Source organism: Salvia hispanica, chromosome 2, assembly GCF_023119035.1.
Source record: "Salvia hispanica cultivar TCC Black 2014 chromosome 2, UniMelb_Shisp_WGS_1.0, whole genome shotgun sequence".
Taxonomy (NCBI): domain Eukaryota; kingdom Viridiplantae; phylum Streptophyta; class Magnoliopsida; order Lamiales; family Lamiaceae; genus Salvia; species Salvia hispanica.
In genome coordinates this window covers 32,997,979-33,018,637 of record NC_062966.1, presented here as the reverse complement: position 1 = coordinate 33,018,637, position 20,659 = coordinate 32,997,979, and the positions used below count along the sequence as shown (strand labels likewise).

The 20,659-nt window shown below is 36.5% G+C and overlaps 2 protein-coding genes across 5 annotated transcripts; one reads left to right on the top strand and one right to left on the bottom strand.

The window, feature by feature from the left end:
• The first annotated feature begins 7,396 nt into the window (after positions 1–7,396).
• Positions 7,397–9,121, top strand: LOC125204637 (patellin-5-like). The gene is made up of 4 exons (XM_048103343.1): positions 7,397–8,241; positions 8,326–8,450; positions 8,528–8,663; positions 8,825–9,121. Exons 1-4 carry the CDS (start codon positions 7,453–7,455, stop codon positions 9,074–9,076), a joined length of 1,302 nt encoding a protein of 433 aa, XP_047959300.1. The 5' UTR covers positions 7,397–7,452; the 3' UTR covers positions 9,077–9,121.
• Positions 9,122–11,774: 2,653 nt separating this feature from the next.
• LOC125203845 (E3 ubiquitin-protein ligase CHFR) lies at positions 11,775–19,062 on the bottom strand. Of its 4 annotated transcripts, none has more exons than XM_048102331.1 (16): positions 18,907–19,062; positions 18,215–18,365; positions 17,471–17,559; positions 17,284–17,352; positions 16,767–16,828; positions 16,539–16,630; positions 16,336–16,474; positions 15,879–15,965; positions 14,853–14,943; positions 14,482–14,589; positions 13,980–14,080; positions 13,012–13,077; positions 12,824–12,911; positions 12,645–12,705; positions 12,194–12,257; positions 11,775–12,032 (listed from the first exon to the last, which is right to left on the bottom strand). In XM_048102331.1, the coding sequence occupies exons 1-16, from the start codon at positions 18,965–18,967 to the stop codon at positions 11,898–11,900; spliced, it is 1,464 nt and encodes a 487-aa protein (XP_047958288.1). In that variant the 5' UTR covers positions 18,968–19,062; the 3' UTR covers positions 11,775–11,897. The 4 variants fall into 4 exon arrangements, with proteins under 4 accessions (XP_047958288.1, XP_047958289.1, XP_047958290.1 ...); XM_048102332.1 differs by having other exon boundaries at positions 16,336–16,459; XM_048102333.1 differs by lacking the exon at positions 17,471–17,559 and having other exon boundaries at positions 17,284–17,381.
• Positions 19,063–20,659: the final 1,597 nt, after the last annotated feature.

Below are 20,659 nucleotides of genomic sequence, written 5' to 3'. Positions count from 1 at the left end.
TATTGACAGCGATTCGGACAAGGGCAGTTCGGACAAGGGCAATTCTTCAATTCGCACGTCTTAGAGGCATAATTTTTTTGTAATTGAATAGATTTTAATCTTTTTATAATTTAATACTATTATTGTTTTTTAATTATTACTGCATTTGACAGATCTGGTGTAAAAGAGTTGGAAAATACGTAGGTAAAGAAGAAGGACTTAGTGACGCTAAATCCAAACAATGATCTAAACACTGAAGTAAGCAACATCATCACACTGTTATAAGTAGTTGGAGATTCATGTTTAATTTTTTTTCCCACTTGAGAGCAGATTATTGTCGCAAGTAACACGCTATTCAACTATGAGTGGAAGCGGGAACCGACGAAGTATATCGCCGATCCAGCATTAGTGGTAAAGCTCAAACATTGGTTACTTTTTATGCTTATTTCGAAGAAAAATTTCTCATATTCTCTATGGAAACAACTGTTATCCTAGGAATCAGAAGATATACATAGAATGCTGCTTCCCGGTGCAAAAAGGGCTGATTTGGTAATTACTGATATCCTTTAAATTGTTTCTTAGTTATTTATCGCTAAAGAAATGGATTTTGTTTTACAAATTATTTTTCCATTTTGCACTTAACATCATTGGCTCAGAATAGCATTTAACATGATTACTAAATCGGCAATGCTGATGGATTCTTTTCCAAATCATGTACCTTCCGGAGAATGTGATGAAATTTTCCGAAAACTGGTATTACTGTCTATCTCGTCACTGGATTGATGGGTGAAATGTGTATTATTCAGATGATTTATATATTGATTTGAAACCGAAGATGTTTTCTATCTCTTCACTGAATTGATAATATTTTCTATTGTCACGTTACCAGAAAAATGCCCTGGTGAAGTTTCATGTTAAGAGTGCTGAGATCACGGATATTCAGCATTTGGATAGAAGAGATTACCCCACACAAGAGGATACGTATGTTTTATTATTTTGTCAAGTTTCATATTAAATTTATTTGTATGACAAGATGATTCGAATGATGAACGATATGGTGATGAAGGTTATGCAAGTATTTATTGGTTGGATTGTTCGGTCTTTAAATTGGTTTGACATATATGACAACCAATTATATGCTATGTTGTTAGATTATAATAAAAGTTAATTTGTATGACAAGATGGTTCGAATGATGAACAATATCGTGATGTAACAATTTCACCACATCGAAATAAAACTTCACTCGTAGACACAAATAAGTTGAAAAAGCGGCTTGATAAGAAGGCACTAGCGGTAAGAATTAATACCATTATGAGTTGTGATCAATGTCGATCCAACTTTATTATTAAACAAACATAGCTCATTCCAATATGAACAATGTTTTTCTAATAATGAAGTATTTATTGGTTGGATTGTTCGGTCTATAAATTGGTTCGACATATATGACAGCCGATTATATGCTATGTTGTTAGATTCTAATAAAAGTTAATTTGTATGACAGGATGATTCGAATGATGATGAAGGTTATGTAAGTATTTATTGGTTGGATTGTTCGGTCTTTAAATTGGTTCGACATATGACAACCGATTATATGTTATGTTGTTAGATTCTAATAAAAGTTAATTTGTATGACAGGAAGGTTTGTATGATGAAAAATATCGTGATGTAACAATTTCACCACATCGAAATGAAACTTCGCCCTTAGACACGAATAAGTTGAAAAAACAACTTGATAAGTTGAAAAAACAGCTCGGAGATAACATCCTTGATGAATACGAAAAAAGAAACAACAACCCCCCTAAAGAGTTCTCCCCAACGTAAAGTTTATCAAGAATTTCTATTGTTTTAATTTCATATACGTACTTGTTATCTTATGGACATTTTGTGCTAATGTAGGCTTGGAAAAACTAAAGAGAGGAGAACTAAACTTGGACAACTAAACTGAGGGCTTCCACCAAGAACTAAACGGAATTTTCCTGGTCACGTGTATGTCTCGGGTCGTACCAGGATGAGGATGAAGGTTGTTGGGAAAAGTCTTGTTCAAGAAAATGTGCTTGAGTTCACTCAGGGAAGAGGGGTTTCCTCTATCCTTCGTTCAGTTTCTAAAGTAGTGTGGTTTGCAATTGTTGTGTATTTAAGTCAACCGACTTAACTGTTGTATTCATGGTTTTAAAGGGTAGGCTAGTCTTGTATAGTATATTGTGATGCATACGGTGGTTCATGTGAAAGACCCCATGGATTTTGGATTTGTGAACCCTCTTTTGCTTAGAAGATTAAAACAATTGGAAGCAAGTTCCTAAACTATTTGAGGTCTCTACATTAGAAAGATTAGAGATGATGCTTTTAATGCAAGAGAAATTGTAAACACTTCCTCCTCCACCACACCCTCAGCATCTCCTCAACTCATCCTCCACCGCAAACCATCACCATGACCCTCCTCGACGACGCAGACGGTGTCAAGACCCTTGAAGCCATCGAGGAAACCGTCGTGACCCGCCCCCAAGAAGCCTCCATCTTCGGCATCAAGCTTCTAGAAGACGACGAGCGCAGCGACGTCCTCCTCCTCAAATTCCTCCGCGCCCACGACCTCAAACCTGTTGGTTTTAGGGAGTTACAAGAGATAATCGGGCGTAATACAACCCAAGAAGGAATACAGAAAAGAACTGAAACGAAAAATACAAATGGAAATCGAAACTACAAACTGTAGAAGAGGAAATAGCCGAGTCGAGGAGGCCTCTTTCCGCAAGACGAGATACGCCCCGGTAGTGCTCTTTGGATTGGTGTTTCGTCCCCAAAGATAAAACGGTTGCGTCTGCGGGTGAAGCAGCACCGCTATCAACAGAGCTCCGGCGAACTGGATGGAGGAGAGGGCGAGCTTCGACAGAAGAACAATGCGAGAGAGAGAGAGAGAGCTTATGATGCAGAATGCTTTCTAGTGTTTGATGTGTGTAGAATGCATGGAATGGCTAGCCTATTTATAGGCTCGGTCCACTGCAGGGGGTCAACGGCCATAATGGCCGTCATTAATGCTAGACCGTAACGGTCGTCAATTACGAGCTGTAACGTTCGGGCGTTACGAGCCGTTACACGCTCTGAGCTAGAGAGGCTGAGTCTAGAAGCTTCTAGATTCGTTCACGACGTGGACTATCACGTGTCAGCCACGTTGGTTTACCGCGTCATACTGACTAGGTGGCATCCCGCTTGGCTCGCTGACGTGGAAACGGTGGTGGTCTAAAAAGAACTAGACCCACTAGACTTGGGCCAAGCCCGCAACTAGGCCCAAGCACCAAGCCCACGACCAAGCCCAAAGACCAATTACCAAGATCCAAGGACAAGGGCAAGGGCACGGGCACGGGCACGAGCACGAGCACGAGCACGGGTGCGGGCTCGAGGCTCGCGGTTCGCGGTTCGCGGCACGCGGCTCGCGGCTCGCGGCGGGACGGGCGGCGCGCGCGTGTGTAGGACTGGGGAAAAATACCGAAATACCGCCCTTATCATACCGAAAAAATACCGAAAATACCGAATTTTTGGTATACCGTGACTTTTGGTACGGTATGATACCTTACCGAAAGATTCCGGTAAGGTAACGGTACGAATTTTCAAATACCGCGGTATACCGGTGCATACCGAAATTTGGTATATACCTTAATTTAAGGTATACACCGTAAACTAAGGTATATACCACCAAAATATAAATACAATTATATATAAAATATATTTTATATATTTTTAAATTATAAAATCTATTGTGAAAAATAAATATAATTATGAATAAATTATATTTAATTTATTTTTAAAATTATAAAATATAAATAATATTCTAAATACTTTAATTTTCTATTTTAATTGATGTTGAAAGTCAGGTATACCGCAAAGGTAAGGTATACCGAAAGTCGGTACGATATACCGAAAATGAGGTACGGTATCGGTATGGAAATTCGTCATACCGAAAATAAGGTATACCGAAGTTCGGTATACCGAAAACTTTGGTAAGGTAAAGGTATGTCTTTTTCGCATACCATATTTACGGTAAGGTATACGGTATGGTGGTTTCGGTAAGGTATACCTTACCTACCCACCCCTACGCGTGTGCGCGCGTGTGGGCTCTTACAGCCCATCTTAGTCCACTATAATTATTACATGTAATAATCCTTCTTATTAAATACTAGTTTAATAAGGTTGTAACTTCCAATGTGGGATAAATAACTCTCTTAATTATTCTCTAAGCTTCTCTCATAGCTCATTAAGTTTGCAATTTTGCACAACTTTAATCCATTATTTCTCACTCACCGGGAATCGGATTTGAGAAAATAAATATACCACGGTCATCTACTCCGAACGTAGATCGACACTATATTATTTAATTTCATAAAATTAAATATATCGTTGAAATTATAATTGGTCAAAGTTCATTGACCGGGCATAGATTCCAACAAAACCCAACCACGCCTTCTCCATGCTCGACAACACCCTCAAATGGAGAAAACACTTCTGCATCGATAACGATGAGGAAGACGAAGATGAAGATGAAGAATGGAAAGACCGTGTTCATGCACGACCGCAGCAAAGAGGGCCACCCCGCCTGCTACAACGTCTACGGAGAATTCCGCGACGGAGAATTTTATACTACCTCCGTCCCCCAAATATTATTTGACACACTTTGACCCGGCACGGGTTTTAAGAAATGTAATGGAAATTGAGTTGAAAAAGTTGGTGGGATATGAGTCCTACTTTTAAAGTATTAGTTTTATAATAAAATGTGAGTAGGAATGAGTTAGTGGAATATGAGGTCCACTACCAAAAATGGTAAAAAGTGAAGTGTATCAAACTTTTAGGGATGGACCGAAATGGTAAACTTTGTCAAATTTTCAGGGATGGAGGTAGTAAGTTATGGAGTACTTATTAACCTAATACTTACCTAGTAGTATTATTTATTTATTTTGTCAAACCTTTTACTTTCGTTTTGGGTTTTAATCATTTTCTGACACGCGCTAGATCATATACTCTTATGTTGTAGTACTCCATCTGTGCTATAATAATGCCACACTTTCGTTTTTAGTTTGTTTCACAAAAGATGTCATATTTCTATTTTTGCAAAATGTTCTCTCTCACATTAATATAAAAATTATATTTTCTCTCTTCATTTCATACATAAAATAAAACCTTCTAAAATTTCGTGCTGTCCCACGAGTGTGACGTCTTCTATGGTACGGAGAGAGTAGTATTTATTAGTATAATTAAAAGAAGGTAACACAACAAAATTATAAAACCGTCATATATATATCCAATAGATATGGCAAAAGGGAGGTCCACGGTGATGGGACTACATATTCGTCTATAATACTAATCTACTTCCACCTACTCACCAATAAATACTTACAAATGCATCGTTCCAATTTAATTCCATATACTCATCCAATGTTCAATGATTTTCGTTTTGTCTAAATTTTGTTAAAACTATTGAATGTGATCCAACAGTTGAAGACTACTATTAAAACAAATTTTATACATTTTCTATGGTAATTCCACTATTTTAAGTTAGAGTGTATTTCACACGAAATTATAGTCATAGAATACAAGGAGAAACGAAATAATTGGAAACTGAAAGTTTAACTGATCAGAAGGACTAATTAATTTATAGACTAAAAAACAATCCATAAATCCGAATTCGAAAAGAAATTAGAATCCTAAAACGAAAAGGAAATGGAGTTTAAAATTGGACAAACTAATAAGCGATCCATTAGGATGCAGTTTTCGTCAAAAAATTCTTTTACTTTCTCATAGAAATTAGGCATGATTTTGTGGGCTTATTTCCATTTTCTGGGCTCACGGAGGCCCAAGAAGCTATTGTGCCTCTTACAAGATACCTTCTCAACCCAAGACGGACGGCTAGTTATTTTACCTACTTCCCCCGTCCCATGAAAGTTGAATCATATTCTTTTTTAGTCTGAGTTGAGTCATTTCCTTTTCTAACAAAAGACAAAACATCTAATCACTTTTACTTTATTCCATTATTTACTTTACTCTCTTTTATATTTCCTACTTTTTTCATCTCTCCTATTTATTTAATATAAATTCTTAATCTCCATGCCCAAAAGTTTTGTCTCAACTTTTATGGGACGGAGGGAGTATTTCTCTTTCGATTTTGGCTAAATTTATGTGCATGCAATTATATATTTTTGTATTAGATCTCTCACTTGAAATACTACTCATCGTTCCGTTTTCTAAAAATAGAAATTATTTCCCTTTTAGCTCGTTTCTAAAAATAGAAACTCTCCATTTAAAAAAATAAACTTCACAATCCACTACTTTTTCTCTTCTTCTATCCTCCTTATTTTACCTATTTTTTTCTTCATCTTTCTTACTTTACCAATTTTGCATTAAAACTCATATCATTATTAAAATTCTTATTTTTAAGAAACAGAAGGAGTATATGTTTTCTTTTTTTTCTTCTACTTTCTCCTACGAATTTAACCCTTCAAAACGCTGAATATGCAATTTATTTTAAAAATATTGGGAAGTTTGGAAAGTCTCACATCCATGTCTTTGGACGTACTCCCTCCGTCTATGAATAAATGTCTCATATTTGATCAGATCGGGTTTTAAGAAATTGTTTAACTTTGTAAAGAAAAATGGATAAAAAAAGTTAGTGAAATGTGTGTCATACTTTTATATAGTACAATATTAGTTTTAAAATTAAATGTGAGTTAAATGAGTTTGTGGAATTGGGGATTCACTTACCAAATAGTAAAGTAAAAGTGAAATGAAACATATATTAGCAAAGGACGAAAAAAGAAAAATGAGACATTTAGTGGTGGACTGAGGGAGTATTTTAGTGCCTCTTTGAGTATATCTATATGGCTTGACCCACTCCATTATTCGGCCTCAATATTGTTGTAGACTGACCCTCTCGAAGTGGGCTCAGAGCATACAACCAACTTCATTCTTCCAAAATGCTCTTACCCTTTGAGAGTTGGCACAACTAAATTTTCGTAAATATAGATGTAGCAATCGAAAATACTTTTGGTATATCCTCCGTTAAATACGGTATGCATGCTTGAATTTTAGGAGCCTCCACTTCATGTAATTATGATGAGTTGAGTGGATGTGAGTTACATAGTCATGTTTTCCGGTTATGAGCGGTAGCGTGGCTACAATCATTCCAAAATACAATAGATGTCGCTTTTCACTCATGTTAGTAATAGAGAGACAGCCTTGCCTAATAATAACTTAGTATGATTATACATTGCATAATCATTTGAAGTTAGCAAGAAACATGGATGATGCCTAGTGTCCTAAAAGTAAAAGAAAAGGGCAAAGGCAAATAAGTGAGAAAAGAGGTGAAAAAGAAGAGAGGCAAAGTAGCACTTTAGGCTTGTTCCAGACTGTTTCCCCTCATTACATCACTCACTATATTACTAGTATCTTTGCAATCGCATTCCCTGTGTCTGCTAACATACACTATCATATCCATGGCTGAAGCAGTAGTCATGGAAGTTCCCGAGGCTGAACAAACCCTTCCCTCGCCGGAAAACATCCAAGACAAAGCCCCTCTCCCCACTCCACCGCCGGCCGAAGACCACCCCTCAAAACTCCCCGAAAACGAGGCCAAATCACTACAAGAGCTCAAACACCTCCTCCGCCACGCCCTCCTCCACCACACCCTCCTCAGCATCTCCTCCACTCCTTCCCCTCCTCCGCCGCAAACAATCGCCATGACCCTCCTCGACGACGCAGACGGCGCCAAGACCCTCGAAGCCATCGAGGAGACCGTCGTCACCCGCCCCCAAGAAGCCTCCATCTTCGGCATCAAGCTTCTAGAAGACGACGAGCGCAGCGACGTCCTCCTCCTCAAATTCCTCCGCGCCCGAGACCTCAAACCCAACCACGCCTTCGCCATGCTCGACAACACCCTCAAATGGAGGAAAGACTTCGGCATTGATGACGAAGAGGAAGAGGAAGAGGAAGAAGAATTTGAGAAGGCGGTGTTCATGCACGGCCGCAGCAAAGAGGGCCACCCCGTCTGCTACAACGTCTACGGCGAATTCCGCGACGGAGATGAGGAGAAGAGAAGAAGGTTCTTGAGGTGGAGGGTTCGGTTCATGGAGAAGAGTGTGAGAAATTTGGATTTCAGACATGGAGGAGTTTCCACCATTGTTCAAGTGAATGACCTCAATAACTCCCCTGGCTTCAACAGATGGGAGCTCATTCAAGCTCTTCACCTCTTTCAGGATAATTATCCTGAATTTGTTGCCAAACAGGTTTATATTAGTATGATGATAAATATTGTCCGTTTTGGGCCAAGTCCTCCTCACGATTTTGCTTGCTTTTGAATTATTCATCAGATTTTCATTAATGTTCCATGGTGGTATTTGGCTCTGAGCAAAATGATGAGCCCATTTCTGACTCAGAGGATCAAGAGCAAGTTTGTGGTGGCTGGCCCTTCCAAATCTGCTCACACACTTTTCAAGTTGGTGGCACTAATTTTTTTTACATATATATGCAGTATATTGTTATTGAAAATTGAAATGTTGTGGGAATATATAGGTATATATCTGCTGAGGAAATTCCGGCAAAATATGGAGGACTGAGCAAAGAAGGAGAGTTTGAAGCAGGTGATAGTGTTACTGAGATTCTTGTGAAGCCTTCATCCAACCACATTGTTGAAATTCCTGTCAATAAGGTGAGGATTAATTCTTTTTTCAATTTAAAAAATTATATGTTGACTGAGTTTTGGAAGGATTGTGTGCACTGGCAAGAATATTGCAGTCTTGTTTTTTAGCTTGGCTGACTGACAATCTTGTGACCTGTGTTGTGCAAAAATAACATTTTATTTTAATTTAGGGATGTGTTGTGAGTTGGGAGGCTCGGGTGGTGGGATGGGAAGTGAGGTATGGTGCGGAATTTGTGCCGAGGGATGAAGATGGATACACAATTATAATACAGAAGAATAGGAGGATTGGAGGGAAGGAGGAGCAAGTTGTGTGTAGTAGCTACAAGGTTTGCGATGATGGTAAAGTGCTTCTCACATTCAACAATCTCACCTCCAAGAACAAGATGCTGCTCTACCGCTACAAAACTAAGCTTTCTCATTAAAAATCTGTTAATGTTGATGTTGATGACGAGATTCAACACTTTCTACTCTCTCCTCTTCTTTTTTCAAATTTGAAAATCAATATAAATCCTGTATTTCAATTAACTACTTTACCCACAAAATTACACTTTCCCAAGTGGACTAGTCATTTTAAGTTCTCAACTCTAATTTAATTACTCCATTATTTCAACATTTTTAATTATCCATAATGCACTATATAGATTTTATCTTGTCGGGATGCTTGATTGTGGTAAATTAGCAACACTTAAGAAATTTATATATTTGACATTCAAAGTTTGCGATAAACATTTGAATTAATATATTACTATATATTTAGGTGTCGTTTGGTTCATGACTCATTATCATATGATTAAATTGTGGGATTATTATATTTGGAGAAGAGCAACAATTGACAATGGCTTATTATGAAATTTAATCTCATAAACCACTAAAAAACCTAACAGTACACTTTTTGGCTAGACCTAGTAAACTAAGTGTACATTAGTTTTTCACCCACGGAAATCAATGAAACAAGCAACGTCTGTAATAGTACACCAATAAGTACTCCTATATGTTAACACCATCAAATAAACATAATTAAAATTGTTGTTGTAGAACAAATATAGGGAGACACTAGTATTTTTCACAGAGGGATGAGTGCAGAATATGAGCTGCTGCCGTACAAAAAGTAAGACCATTTTGCTGTGTTTCTATGCGACATTGTAAAGCGGGAAGGAATCCAATGTAGAAATATTTGATAAGTTTTAGGCGACATCTTTTAATTTCATGTTCACTTTTATTTTTGCATTGCACTCCTATTATTATGGGCATTTCATTCATCATATGTTTGCTAATTAGAACGCATTGGTATGTTAGGGTGATGCTAAATGGCCACATTATGGCTTGGCCATAATCAGATTTTACCATCAAATTCAATGCACTTAGAAAGTATCAAAATTCCATGACTATCTTACCCTTTGCTTTAAATCATCCAGAAACATTTGCTGCTTTATATATACGTTCTATACTAGTAGTAATTATTTCTTCTCTTATTTTCTAAGATTTTATTTCGTCTTAGTCATAGTATTTGTTCATGAAGGTGACTTAATATACATAAGGCAGTGGAAACGGAATATTAAAATAGTAAGGCATTTCCAATTAAAAGTAATATCACTAGTATATTTAATTGAAAATAAATACTACTATTTACTTACATTTTTATTAATTTTTTAGTTTATATTGTTTTAGTTTGATGGGAAAATTGATATTCCGCTTTAATGTTATAAGTTTGTAACGTAGTCTGTATTTTAGTTCATACTAGTAAATTTCATTCAATTGTTATTCAATTCAATTGTAAATTTGGGATTTCATTTAGTCTTAACATGCAATATTTTTAAAATTTATTAATAATTTACAATAATTCAATACATCATAAATATAATAAGTAAATATATAGGACTACCAATATATATACTATACGTAATATCATAATCATAAATAATAACTTTTATACAATATTAATACAAATACGTATTATTAATATTAATTTAAGATACTACCCCATATTATAATAATTTGATTAAGAAGAATTCATAATAATAACTTCATACACCATAATGTTACTTAATATTAATGTATATAATAAACTACAAAGGAGTATATAAATTTATAATTAAATATATTAAGTAATGACATTATGCTACACGATATCAAACTATATAGCCATTTCTGTTACTTTAATTTACTAGTAGTACTTATTCTTATTATTCCCACTGTTCTTAATAATTTAACACCATTTAATTCGACACGAGTTTTTATAAATATAATGAAAAATTGATTGAAAAAGTCAGTAACATGCAGGTCCTATTTTTATATATTAGTTTTATAATATAATATGAGTGAGAATGAGTTAGTGGATTGTGATCCATTATAAAAAAAATGGTAAAAGTGAAAGGTGACAAATTTTTAGGGACGGACGAAAAAGAAAATAAGTAACAAATTTTCAGGAATAGAGGGAAGTATTATTTACTTCATTAGCATCCGATAATAATTATTTTTGGGAAATAGAGTTTGTAATTAGTAAAGATGGAGATTAGTTTCAACATTTAATTTGAAATTAAATGTGTATTCTCTCTCCAAAATTGGAAGGAAAGGGTGATTGTGTAAAACTAGTTAAGCACTATCTAAAACTATTATTTTATTATATTACTTTTGCAATTATTTACAAAAATACCATTGTTGGCCAGCCACATTGTGGCCGCATAGCATTATTGGTTGTGTTAATACTCCTATTTATATCCCAATTTGGTAAACTTCTGGTTACAAAAAATAAAAAATATACTACTATTGTCTTTCATAGAAATATTTATTCATTAGTTCTCCCTCCGTTCCATAGTAATATATTCATTTTGTCATTTTAGTACATTCCATAGCAATAGAGTCATTAAAAGTCATCACATTTTTCCACACATACTTTACCCTCTCTTACTTTTTCCCCTTCTTCATCTCTCTACCTCTTTCATTTTCCACTTATTTTCTCTCTACTTAATTCACCTAACACAATTTTTCTTAATCTCCGTGCCGAAAAGAAATATCTCCATTACTATAGAACGGAAGGAGTATAAATTAACAAAATTAGCCTTGAAAATGACATTGTTTAAGCCGGTCTAAACCACATGTTAACAAGACAAGCAGAGAAGATGAAGAAGCAATTACAATTTTGAAATAAAGCAATTACAATTTTGAAATAAAGCAATCACTTGTCCTTTAATTTTGTCATGACAAAAAAATGTATTGGCACCAAAAGTGATAGCGAAACGTATATCAAGGCGTACGAGCACCCCTAGAAGGACGACATACATGGTTTCTCTTACGAGCATGCTCCTCGTTATGGTGCTGTGTCCGACATGCATATCCATACCAGCAGTCTTCGCGTTGCTGTGCTTCTTGGGGTAGACACTGCAGGAGTACAAAGTTTTGCCTTAGTTCCAACTCACGAGCAATAAACCAGCATAAACCAAAATACACATCTATCTAGTCTCATAAAAAAACATCATCTTAATCTTGGTGAGATACTGAAACTCCGTAAAACTAAGAAAATGTCCGAGTAGGCGGCTTACATGTTTTGGCAATGTGATCCGGAACCAGTATAATAGAAATGAGACCAATTTGTCATAGCACTCGCTGCAATTAAAGAAAACAAATTTACTCTTGAACGAACAGTGCGCAAATGCGTAATGCTAATTGAAAAAAAACACAATCAAACATGTTGTGCAATCAGCATAAACCAATTTAAACTACTAGTCTGTAAATTTAAAGATACAAGATATTTCAACATGTCAAGTTTAGGAGCATGTCCTAATATGCGTTTCCCATTAGTAATTACAGAAATAAAAAATGGAGGTAATGTAATACCATAATCAAAAGACTGTTGTAATTGCAAAAGGTCAATAGTAATTTCTAAGGCAAATGAAGCTTAAATAAAAAAAAATGCATATCAACATTTTTTGCTCAGTGCCGAACTCTAAGGAGAATATAACCATTAACAGAGAAAAGTAGGAAATAACTCACCCGCAAACATAGGTCTGAGAAGTAATCGTTTCGGAGTGATTCAACAGAAGCCTCGTCCTGTCTGGAAGAGAGAAACAAAAAATCATGAACTTCGTACCGACAATGAGTTTCGTCAAAAGCTAGACCAAAAAGGATAATGTTTTTCTAACAAGTGTTTTCAAGCCCTGAATGGATATTACCTACTTCCCGGTTACTCATTTTTCTTATCCATTCTGAAATCACATCCTGCAATGGTCTTCCCATCTGCCTGATACATTTCTCTGTTATCTGCAGAAATTGAAGGACAAGTAAATAGAAAGAAAAAAAAAAGAGAGATAAAAACAGTACTATAAGAAAAGGAGAATAAAGCATAAAAGAAGTTGCATACATCTTGTTCATGACGATTCTTTTCATGTGCTAAAAATGGTAATCTAGTGAGAGAATGGGCAGCAATCTGAAACATGAAAAATGTCAATCAAGAACCAACAGCAGATGAAAGTAAGGCCTCCATCTGTAAGATATTTCCATGTGTCGGTTTTAGCATTTTCCTACCCTATGAGGTTAGTAAAGAAAAGAAATAAGGAATCTACACTTCCTCCACACCGGGCACTTATTATGACTATATACTAACACTTTCCAAAGTCAATGAGTGTGTTACTTCACAAAACTATATTAATGCCTCTTATGTCTTCTAGACAGCTGTATAGACTTCGAGATTCCATCACAAAATAATTTTCCATGCTTAATCAGTGCCAGAGCAATATCTCATTTTGATTAGGAGGGAGCAAGAAGTTTTCTGATTCAGGGCCCCCCTTTACAACTCAGAAATTCTATTTCTACTTGGAACTATTTCAGGCATTACTCCTAACTAATAAGTACTCCCTCCCCCTCCGTCCCGGATAATTCGGGTCACTTTGACCGGGCACGGGTTTTAAGAATTGTAATGAAAAGTGGGTTGAAAAAGTTAGTAGAATGTGGGTCCTACCTTTATATATTAGTTTTATAATAAAATGTGAGTAGGAATGAGTTAGTGGAATATGGGGTCCATTACCAAAAATGGTAAAAGTGAAATGGGACAAATTATCTGGGATGGAGGGAGTACTTCTGATTATAATATCACACATTAGGTAAAAAGTAAGTAGTAACAAGAAGATATACAATCTTGAGGTAGCCAACAAGCATAGAAATTGTTAATGATGGAAGAGGTCTATTAGAAATGGGCCACTCACCCCTTAAAAGGCCTCATAAGGGGGAGGGTTATCCACACTTATATAGGTGAGCTAGGATCGTTACCAAGTCGATGTGGGACAAGATATAGAGAGTTTTAACAAGGTTAAAATAAAAGGATGTGCTTACAGGCTTTAGAGTTTCTTGATTGCATACTGGATAAGCATCAGAACCAGCAGCCCCCATAGCATGCCAGTAGGCACCACAAAATGCTCGGTCACATCCTAAACCTGTAAAAGGAGAAGACATCCATACTGAACAGTTCATCAAAAGTTCAAAACATAATAAATAAAGAAGGACATCTGTAATCTAACATTTTCATAGTTTGCTCATATTTTATCCATGAGTATACTTCTAAGCATCACATAGACCTCCTTAAGAATTTCCTTTTGAGCCATATAAACCCTCATGGGGGCGTTTACTTTGAGTGATGGGATGGATAGATAAAAACAATTCATGCCAATCTAACATTTATTTCAATGGATTGATGAATTTTTAAATTGTTTAACCATATAATCCTTCAAATATTCAAACCTATGCTTTATCAATTTATCCTATCACTCAAAGTAAGCATCCCATTACTATATCTGTTTAGTAAAAGTAACATGTACAAGGGCAAAAGGGAATTTACAGTGCTGTGGCACAGGAGCATTTGATCTGGAAGGCATCATGCCAGAGCATGCTTGACATTGAAGATGAACTGTTCTTTCATTGCACTGAAAACCACCATATTCTCTATCTGAGCCACATAAATAGATTATCAAAAGTTTGACTAATGGTAGCTTTAATAATAAATCATGGAGAATGAGACTATTGACTTATATAAACAAAATATTACCATAATATCTGAATAATGCATTGTATGTGATTCAGTTAGGAGGTAAAAAGACCACGTGATATTTTTACTTATAAGTTAAAGAGTTCGCACAAAAAAAATTATCAGTATTTATATGGATGGTCAGATAACAAATAAACCATAGGCCAAAGAGATTGTGTGATTACCACACTGAGGACATGATAAATCCCTTCCACTCCCCTCGGCAGATTGAGCACGGGCCCGCTTGTGACTCATATTTTTTCCACGGCTAACAACCTGTAATAAGATAAATATTTGCCATCAGAGGTAAATCTAATATTGGATTTATCATACTTGAGATTTTCTTGATCTTAAAAGTATAAAAGAGCTAAGCAAACAAAGAAAACGTAAGCTGATAGAAGTAAAGAGAACACAAACAGAAAAGCTAAACTATGAGGAATTACAGTGATAATCAAAGAACACCGATGAGTTTCCAGCAAAATCCTAGCCAAGTCTCTCTCAAAGAGAGAAATTTTTTTTTTTTATTTCCCACAGTAGCTTATAGAGGAAGCCAAGAGTAGCTTCCTGTGAAAGCTAAGGATAGATGGGCTTGATAAGCATTGCATAATAGGAGTAATAAACTAACAAGGAACCACCAACCCACAATTAAAAGACAATTAATGCATAATAATAAACTAGCAACTTATGAAATAATGAACATAGCAGCTAGCAGCAGCAGCATCTCCAGCGGCTTCTGCACGCTTTCGATGTCCTGCGATAAACTCTATCGCAACACAAGCATATTGTAAACCTGGACCACAATCTTAATTAAGAAAAAGCAAGCATTAAATGGAAAAAACCCTAAGTAAACACAGATCAAGAAATCTTCAAGTTTAATAAGTAATTGTTTAAAAAAATTCTTAAATTCAAATACTATTAAGAAGAGAGAGTATAAGACAGCTACAGAAGTCAACCCCATAACGTGAATAAGTCTTCCAATGTGACTGATAAAACAGCTGGACTATTATACATGAGTATCCTTTAGGCTTTAAAGCTAACATAGTTTTTGGTCAGACACTTTGCAGTATGCATGTCAAGGCATCAAGCCAGTGAAGCAGGTTCTAACAGAAAAAACAAGATTAACTATGACCTTGACCTACATCAATACATTTGACTATTTGAGGTGGGGCCCAGCCTCCTGGTAGTTCTTTCATCCGGATAGAAATACTTACGAGGGGTGACTTAATTGTTGAACAGGAATCCAAAAGTACAAGCTCTTCATCCGAACGCCTTAGAGAAGAATCGGCTTGCAATATATCCTGCATGATAATAAGAGGAATTGAAGTGCAAAAGGCCAATGCCAGCAAACCAAAAGTATAAAGGCCATTTAAAATATAAAAAGCTTCATAAATATATGCTCAATACAACAATAAAAGAAGGGAAGAGGAGGGGGAGGGGGGACATGAAAATAATAGACTCTCCAAGTCTTGGCCATCTAAAACTGAACAGAAATAACCAAGTAAAAGAAAACAAAATAAGAATCATACGACTAGCCATTATATAGAACTAGAGAATGTTACTAGAAGTGAAAAGTAGACAAACTAGGCATAACATCCTTTTCAAGATCTGAATCTGTTGAACTGAACTACCCACAACAAAAGAAATGAAAAAGAAAGGAGGACCCAGTACCTCTTCTATACTGTGCAAAAAATGGTTTCGTCCAACAAATTGCACAACTGATCTGCATTGAGGACATATAACACTAGCACGTCTTTCTTGACTCCTTTTTAGCCACTCTGAAAAGCACCCATTGCTGAATACGAGAAGCCTGATTAGATATTAACATGGTCAAACAGAAAAAATAGCTACATGAAGATAGCGGAGTAACATACCAGAAATTGTGGAGACATGGTGCGGCAGTTACTACATCATGCCAAACATTTAGGCATATTGAACACTTGGCGTGCTCGGGATCTAGAGTTATCTACCAAAAAAGGAGCATTTACTAATAAAATCTAATCCAAATTGATGCTGGCAGTTCGCATAAAAGAAAAGGAAAATTCTGATACTTGTATTAGTTGTATAAACAAATACCAAGAAGCAGGCTAGCTGCTTTCTACCTTCAGCTGTTTCTTGCAAATTTCTTTTGCAGGCATTACTTTGAACACATACCTCAAGAACCCTGTACCAATAAAATGCAGAAGTAAGGAGTCTTAAAGTTGTTACCTTGTGGAACATAAATACCAACACAAGTGTTCCATGTTTAAGTGATGCTAGCAAAAATAGATCATTTTTATGTTGAAGACTTCTTAATCTGCTTCCCGAGCAAGAAGACAAAAAAACCAGAAGGATGGATTAGTTTCCCATGATACTATGATAGCAACTCACTATTAGCACATCTAAAATGATTTAGCAATGAAACCATTCTAACAGCATATTATGCAATCAACATAATTTAAAGAAGTGATTTTCACTAATAAGATATGGATAAGAGTTAATATTAATAACTACTGGAGTAGTATTTAGATGTGAAAAAGCTGAACTGTTGCACAAATGTATTACAGAGTACTTGTCACTGTGTGTATATAAGAACATAAGGAATAAGACTTGATACAAATGGGCTATATCAACTCTCACCATCGGCCACAGAACCCAGAATCATTTCGCTGCCACATCTAATGGGGCTCGTATCATCTTCTTTGACAACTGCACCATCAACAAGGATCGAACTACAACTAGTTTCCACAAGAAAAGGTGTAAAGTTCTTAGATCATTATATAAAATTGAAAAATAGCATGAAAAATAAAAAGCAGTTCGCTACTACATAGATTAGCTGTAAGGTCGATTCTGCTAAGAAGCATTGCAAAAGGACAACAGCAAGAAAGGAAGCATAGGTACACGATTCTAGGTAACCTGGCCAACAGACATAATAATCAGAAAGTAAAATGGGATGAAATATATGACATCCAGACAGACAGCAACAAGTAAGTCCTCTGCAAGGGTCAAATTTCATGTAAGAGGAAGGATATTAACCACGCATCACAAGTCCCATCCGTTAGAAGTAATGTTTTGTTAGGGTACTCCAATGGTATACCCAAAAATGAAGCTTCGACTTGTCCACATGAATGCCACATCAAAAATTAAAATCTATCATCTTTTTTTAATTTGTCACTCCAATGGTGTACCTAGAAACTTCTATACAGCCACGTAAGGTGTCTCTCCAATGGTTAAAATTATGATGGAACAAACAAAAGTAGCATGCATGCCACTTATAACTCGTAAGACTGTTATACTACGTACTATGTTTCAAACACATCCATGCCATTTGAAAAAAAAGTAGATGCAAAGATAGATCATCCTGGATACCAAAAACTACAATTATAAGGCCAGCTGCTAGGCTTTTGCAAGAAACTTTTACTTGATTCATAAATAGGAGTTGTCACTGTCAAGTTTACTTAAACAAAACTAATCATTTCAAACATTTTGTGAAATGCTAAAAGAAATTTCTTACTGAACACCCAAATTACTCATCAGACTTAAACTATGCTAGGGTGGATAAACAGCATACCACTTATTCTTCATTAAGGCAGAGTTATGATCCTTCTCCCTAGTTATCTGGCACCATACTTGCTTTTCACATGGAGGGGTTTTTATGTCTGAGCAAATTGTCTCCTCATTCAATCTCAATTCTATATCCGGATAACTCGAGTTCAATGGCACTGCAAAAAAAAAAAAGTTGTGGTAAATATGTTTGCTGGACATCCAAATTCTGGGAGATCCTAGAGAGATCATCAATACCCAAAATCAAGGTAGATAAGTTGGATAAAAGACTAAACTTTTGTTGCAACCTAAAGTGATCATCTTCAATCAAGATACATTCAACTTAGAAAACCACTTTATACTGTAAACTTAAGCCGCATAACAACCAAATCACATTACATTTATATGATATGTTCCTCTTCTGTTTCCTTCTTCCTGAAATGTCTTCACTCGGGGATGGAATGTTTTTTGAAAAAATATTCAGAATCCAAGAAACCACGATTATACAAAATCATGAAATGCGAAAGAAAACCAAGAATTCATAGTTAATAAATACTCTAGTAGAATGGGTTGGAAAAACAGAAAAATCCGTCATGCAATTACATAGTTCATTCCAACACATAAAGATTGAGAAAAGCAGTCAAACACTGAAAGATACATTCATCTCGAGTGAAAAAAATCAAGAAATAAATTTTTTCACTTCGTCATTTTTCTTGTTACCTAGTTTAGCCCAGACGTCGTCACTGGAAGAACTGGAGCCAGAGGCTTCCCCTTTCTCCATTGTTGGTGCTTAATGCCGAAACAGTCTCTGTTGATTCGGAAACGTGCGCTCAAATCCAATGTTTGGTTCAGTGGAATGTTCTCTCTCTATTTAAAGAGTAAAAACAGCTTTTACAAAAAGACGTCTGTTTTTCATTTTAAAAACAAATTCTATTTATGATTTTGATATTTTACGACTAATTACAGAGGTTCAAGATTGATGCCCAATTCTAGTCCACGATAGCGTGACTTTTAAAAATTATTATAAATTGAATTATTATAACTTTAGGTATTGAACTTTATAAATTGATCATACTTTTGTCTTTAAAGGAAGGTTAATTTCAACATTTAATTTGAACATGGCTCAACTAGTGCACAACCGAGCGTGATTTCGAGTTATTTTTGCTTGATTTTGGAGGTTGATTTGATTAGTGCATCAACTTATGTTCTTTGGATTTGGGATTGATTTTGATTAAATTTGCTTGATTTTGGAGGTGGGCTTCTTTGGTTTTTGTGATTTCGATTTGGGCTCTTCTTATTAATCAAACAACATTCTAAAAACACCATCTTGTTATTTGCAACACACAAACCAAATACACATACAAGAAAAAAAAGGACATAGTGGTATGTAGATAAAATATTTGCTAGCATCTTTATCCGCATTTATTTTCCTCATCTTTTTTCTTATCAAATAAAATCCCAGCGCGAAATACTAAGAGCATCCGCAACGCTGACTCGATGCGGGCTCGGTCTCATCTCGACGAGACGAGCCAACATCGAGACAGCATTGCGAGGCTCGTCTCGTCTCGACGAGACGAGACATCTCGTCGCGCAACGCGACCCGGCGAGGCCGGCCTCGAGCTGGCGAGACGACGCGTGCGCGCTGGAGCATTGCGTGACGCCCACTCGCCGGCCCGCGAGTGGGCGTCGTAATTATGACGTAATAATTTTTTTTTTTTATAAATTCGAAAAAGTCGAATTTAATTAAAAATAAAAAATAAAAACTTTCAAACGGTCAAATGACCGTTGGGAACAAAACGGTCGAATTTTTAATTTTTTTTTTCCTTTTATTCTTCTATAAATATACTCCATACTCCATTCACTTTACACACAAACACTACTCTCATTCCTCTTCCATTTTACACACAAACATTACTCTCAAACTTGTTGAAAAAATGTCCGGCGATGGAAACTCCAGCGGCGGCGGCGGCGGCGCTCCGGCGGGTTCGACTTGAACTCGTTCGACGATTGGGCGAGCATGTACAACTTGTTTGGGTACTCCCGGTTCGTCGCCGGGCACCCAAGGCTCGACCACCCCGCCGGCGTACTAAACACCACATTTTGATGTGGATGCATACTATCGTCCCTCCCCCCACGCAGGTACGGGCAATCGCTGGGATTATCCCAAAATCCGGAGAATTTTTTGGCACACGAACGCAGTTTGCCCGACCGGCCAATTGGTGGAGGCTCCGGCAGGATTAGCCTCAGCTCGGCGTCAATGCCGAGGAGGAAGAGGAGGAAGCGGATGCAGAGGCTGTGGGAGACGGCAGCCGTATCCATACAGCCAAGCCGAGCCGTTGGCTCTGTACGACGCTTGGATCAGCGTCTCGTACGATCCTGTCGTCGGGAATCAACAAACCCACAAGTGTTTTTGGCTAAAAGTCACCGAAGTTTACAACGCACGAAGGCCGAAGAATACCGTTCCCCGCAAAGT

Coding starts and splice junctions, on each gene's coding strand:
- LOC125204637 (XM_048103343.1), top strand. CDS start 7,453: ATGGCTGAAGCAGTAGTCATGGAAGTTCCCGAGGCTGAACAAACCCTT. Junction 8,242..8,325: donor CTGAATTTGTTGCCAAACAG/GTTTATATTAGT, acceptor ATTATTCATCAG/ATTTTCATTAATGTTCCATG. Junction 8,451..8,527: donor TCTGCTCACACACTTTTCAA/GTTGGTGGCACT, acceptor GGGAATATATAG/GTATATATCTGCTGAGGAAA.
- LOC125203845 (XM_048102331.1), bottom strand. CDS start 18,967: ATGGAGAAAGGGGAAGCCTCTGGCTCCAGTTCTTCCAGTGACGACGTC. Junction 16,631..16,766: donor TTTGCAAGAAACAGCTGAAG/GTAGAAAGCAGC, acceptor CTTTTTTGGTAG/ATAACTCTAGATCCCGAGCA. Junction 15,966..16,335: donor TTTTGCACAGTATAGAAGAG/GTACTGGGTCCT, acceptor ATTATCATGCAG/GATATATTGCAAGCCGATTC.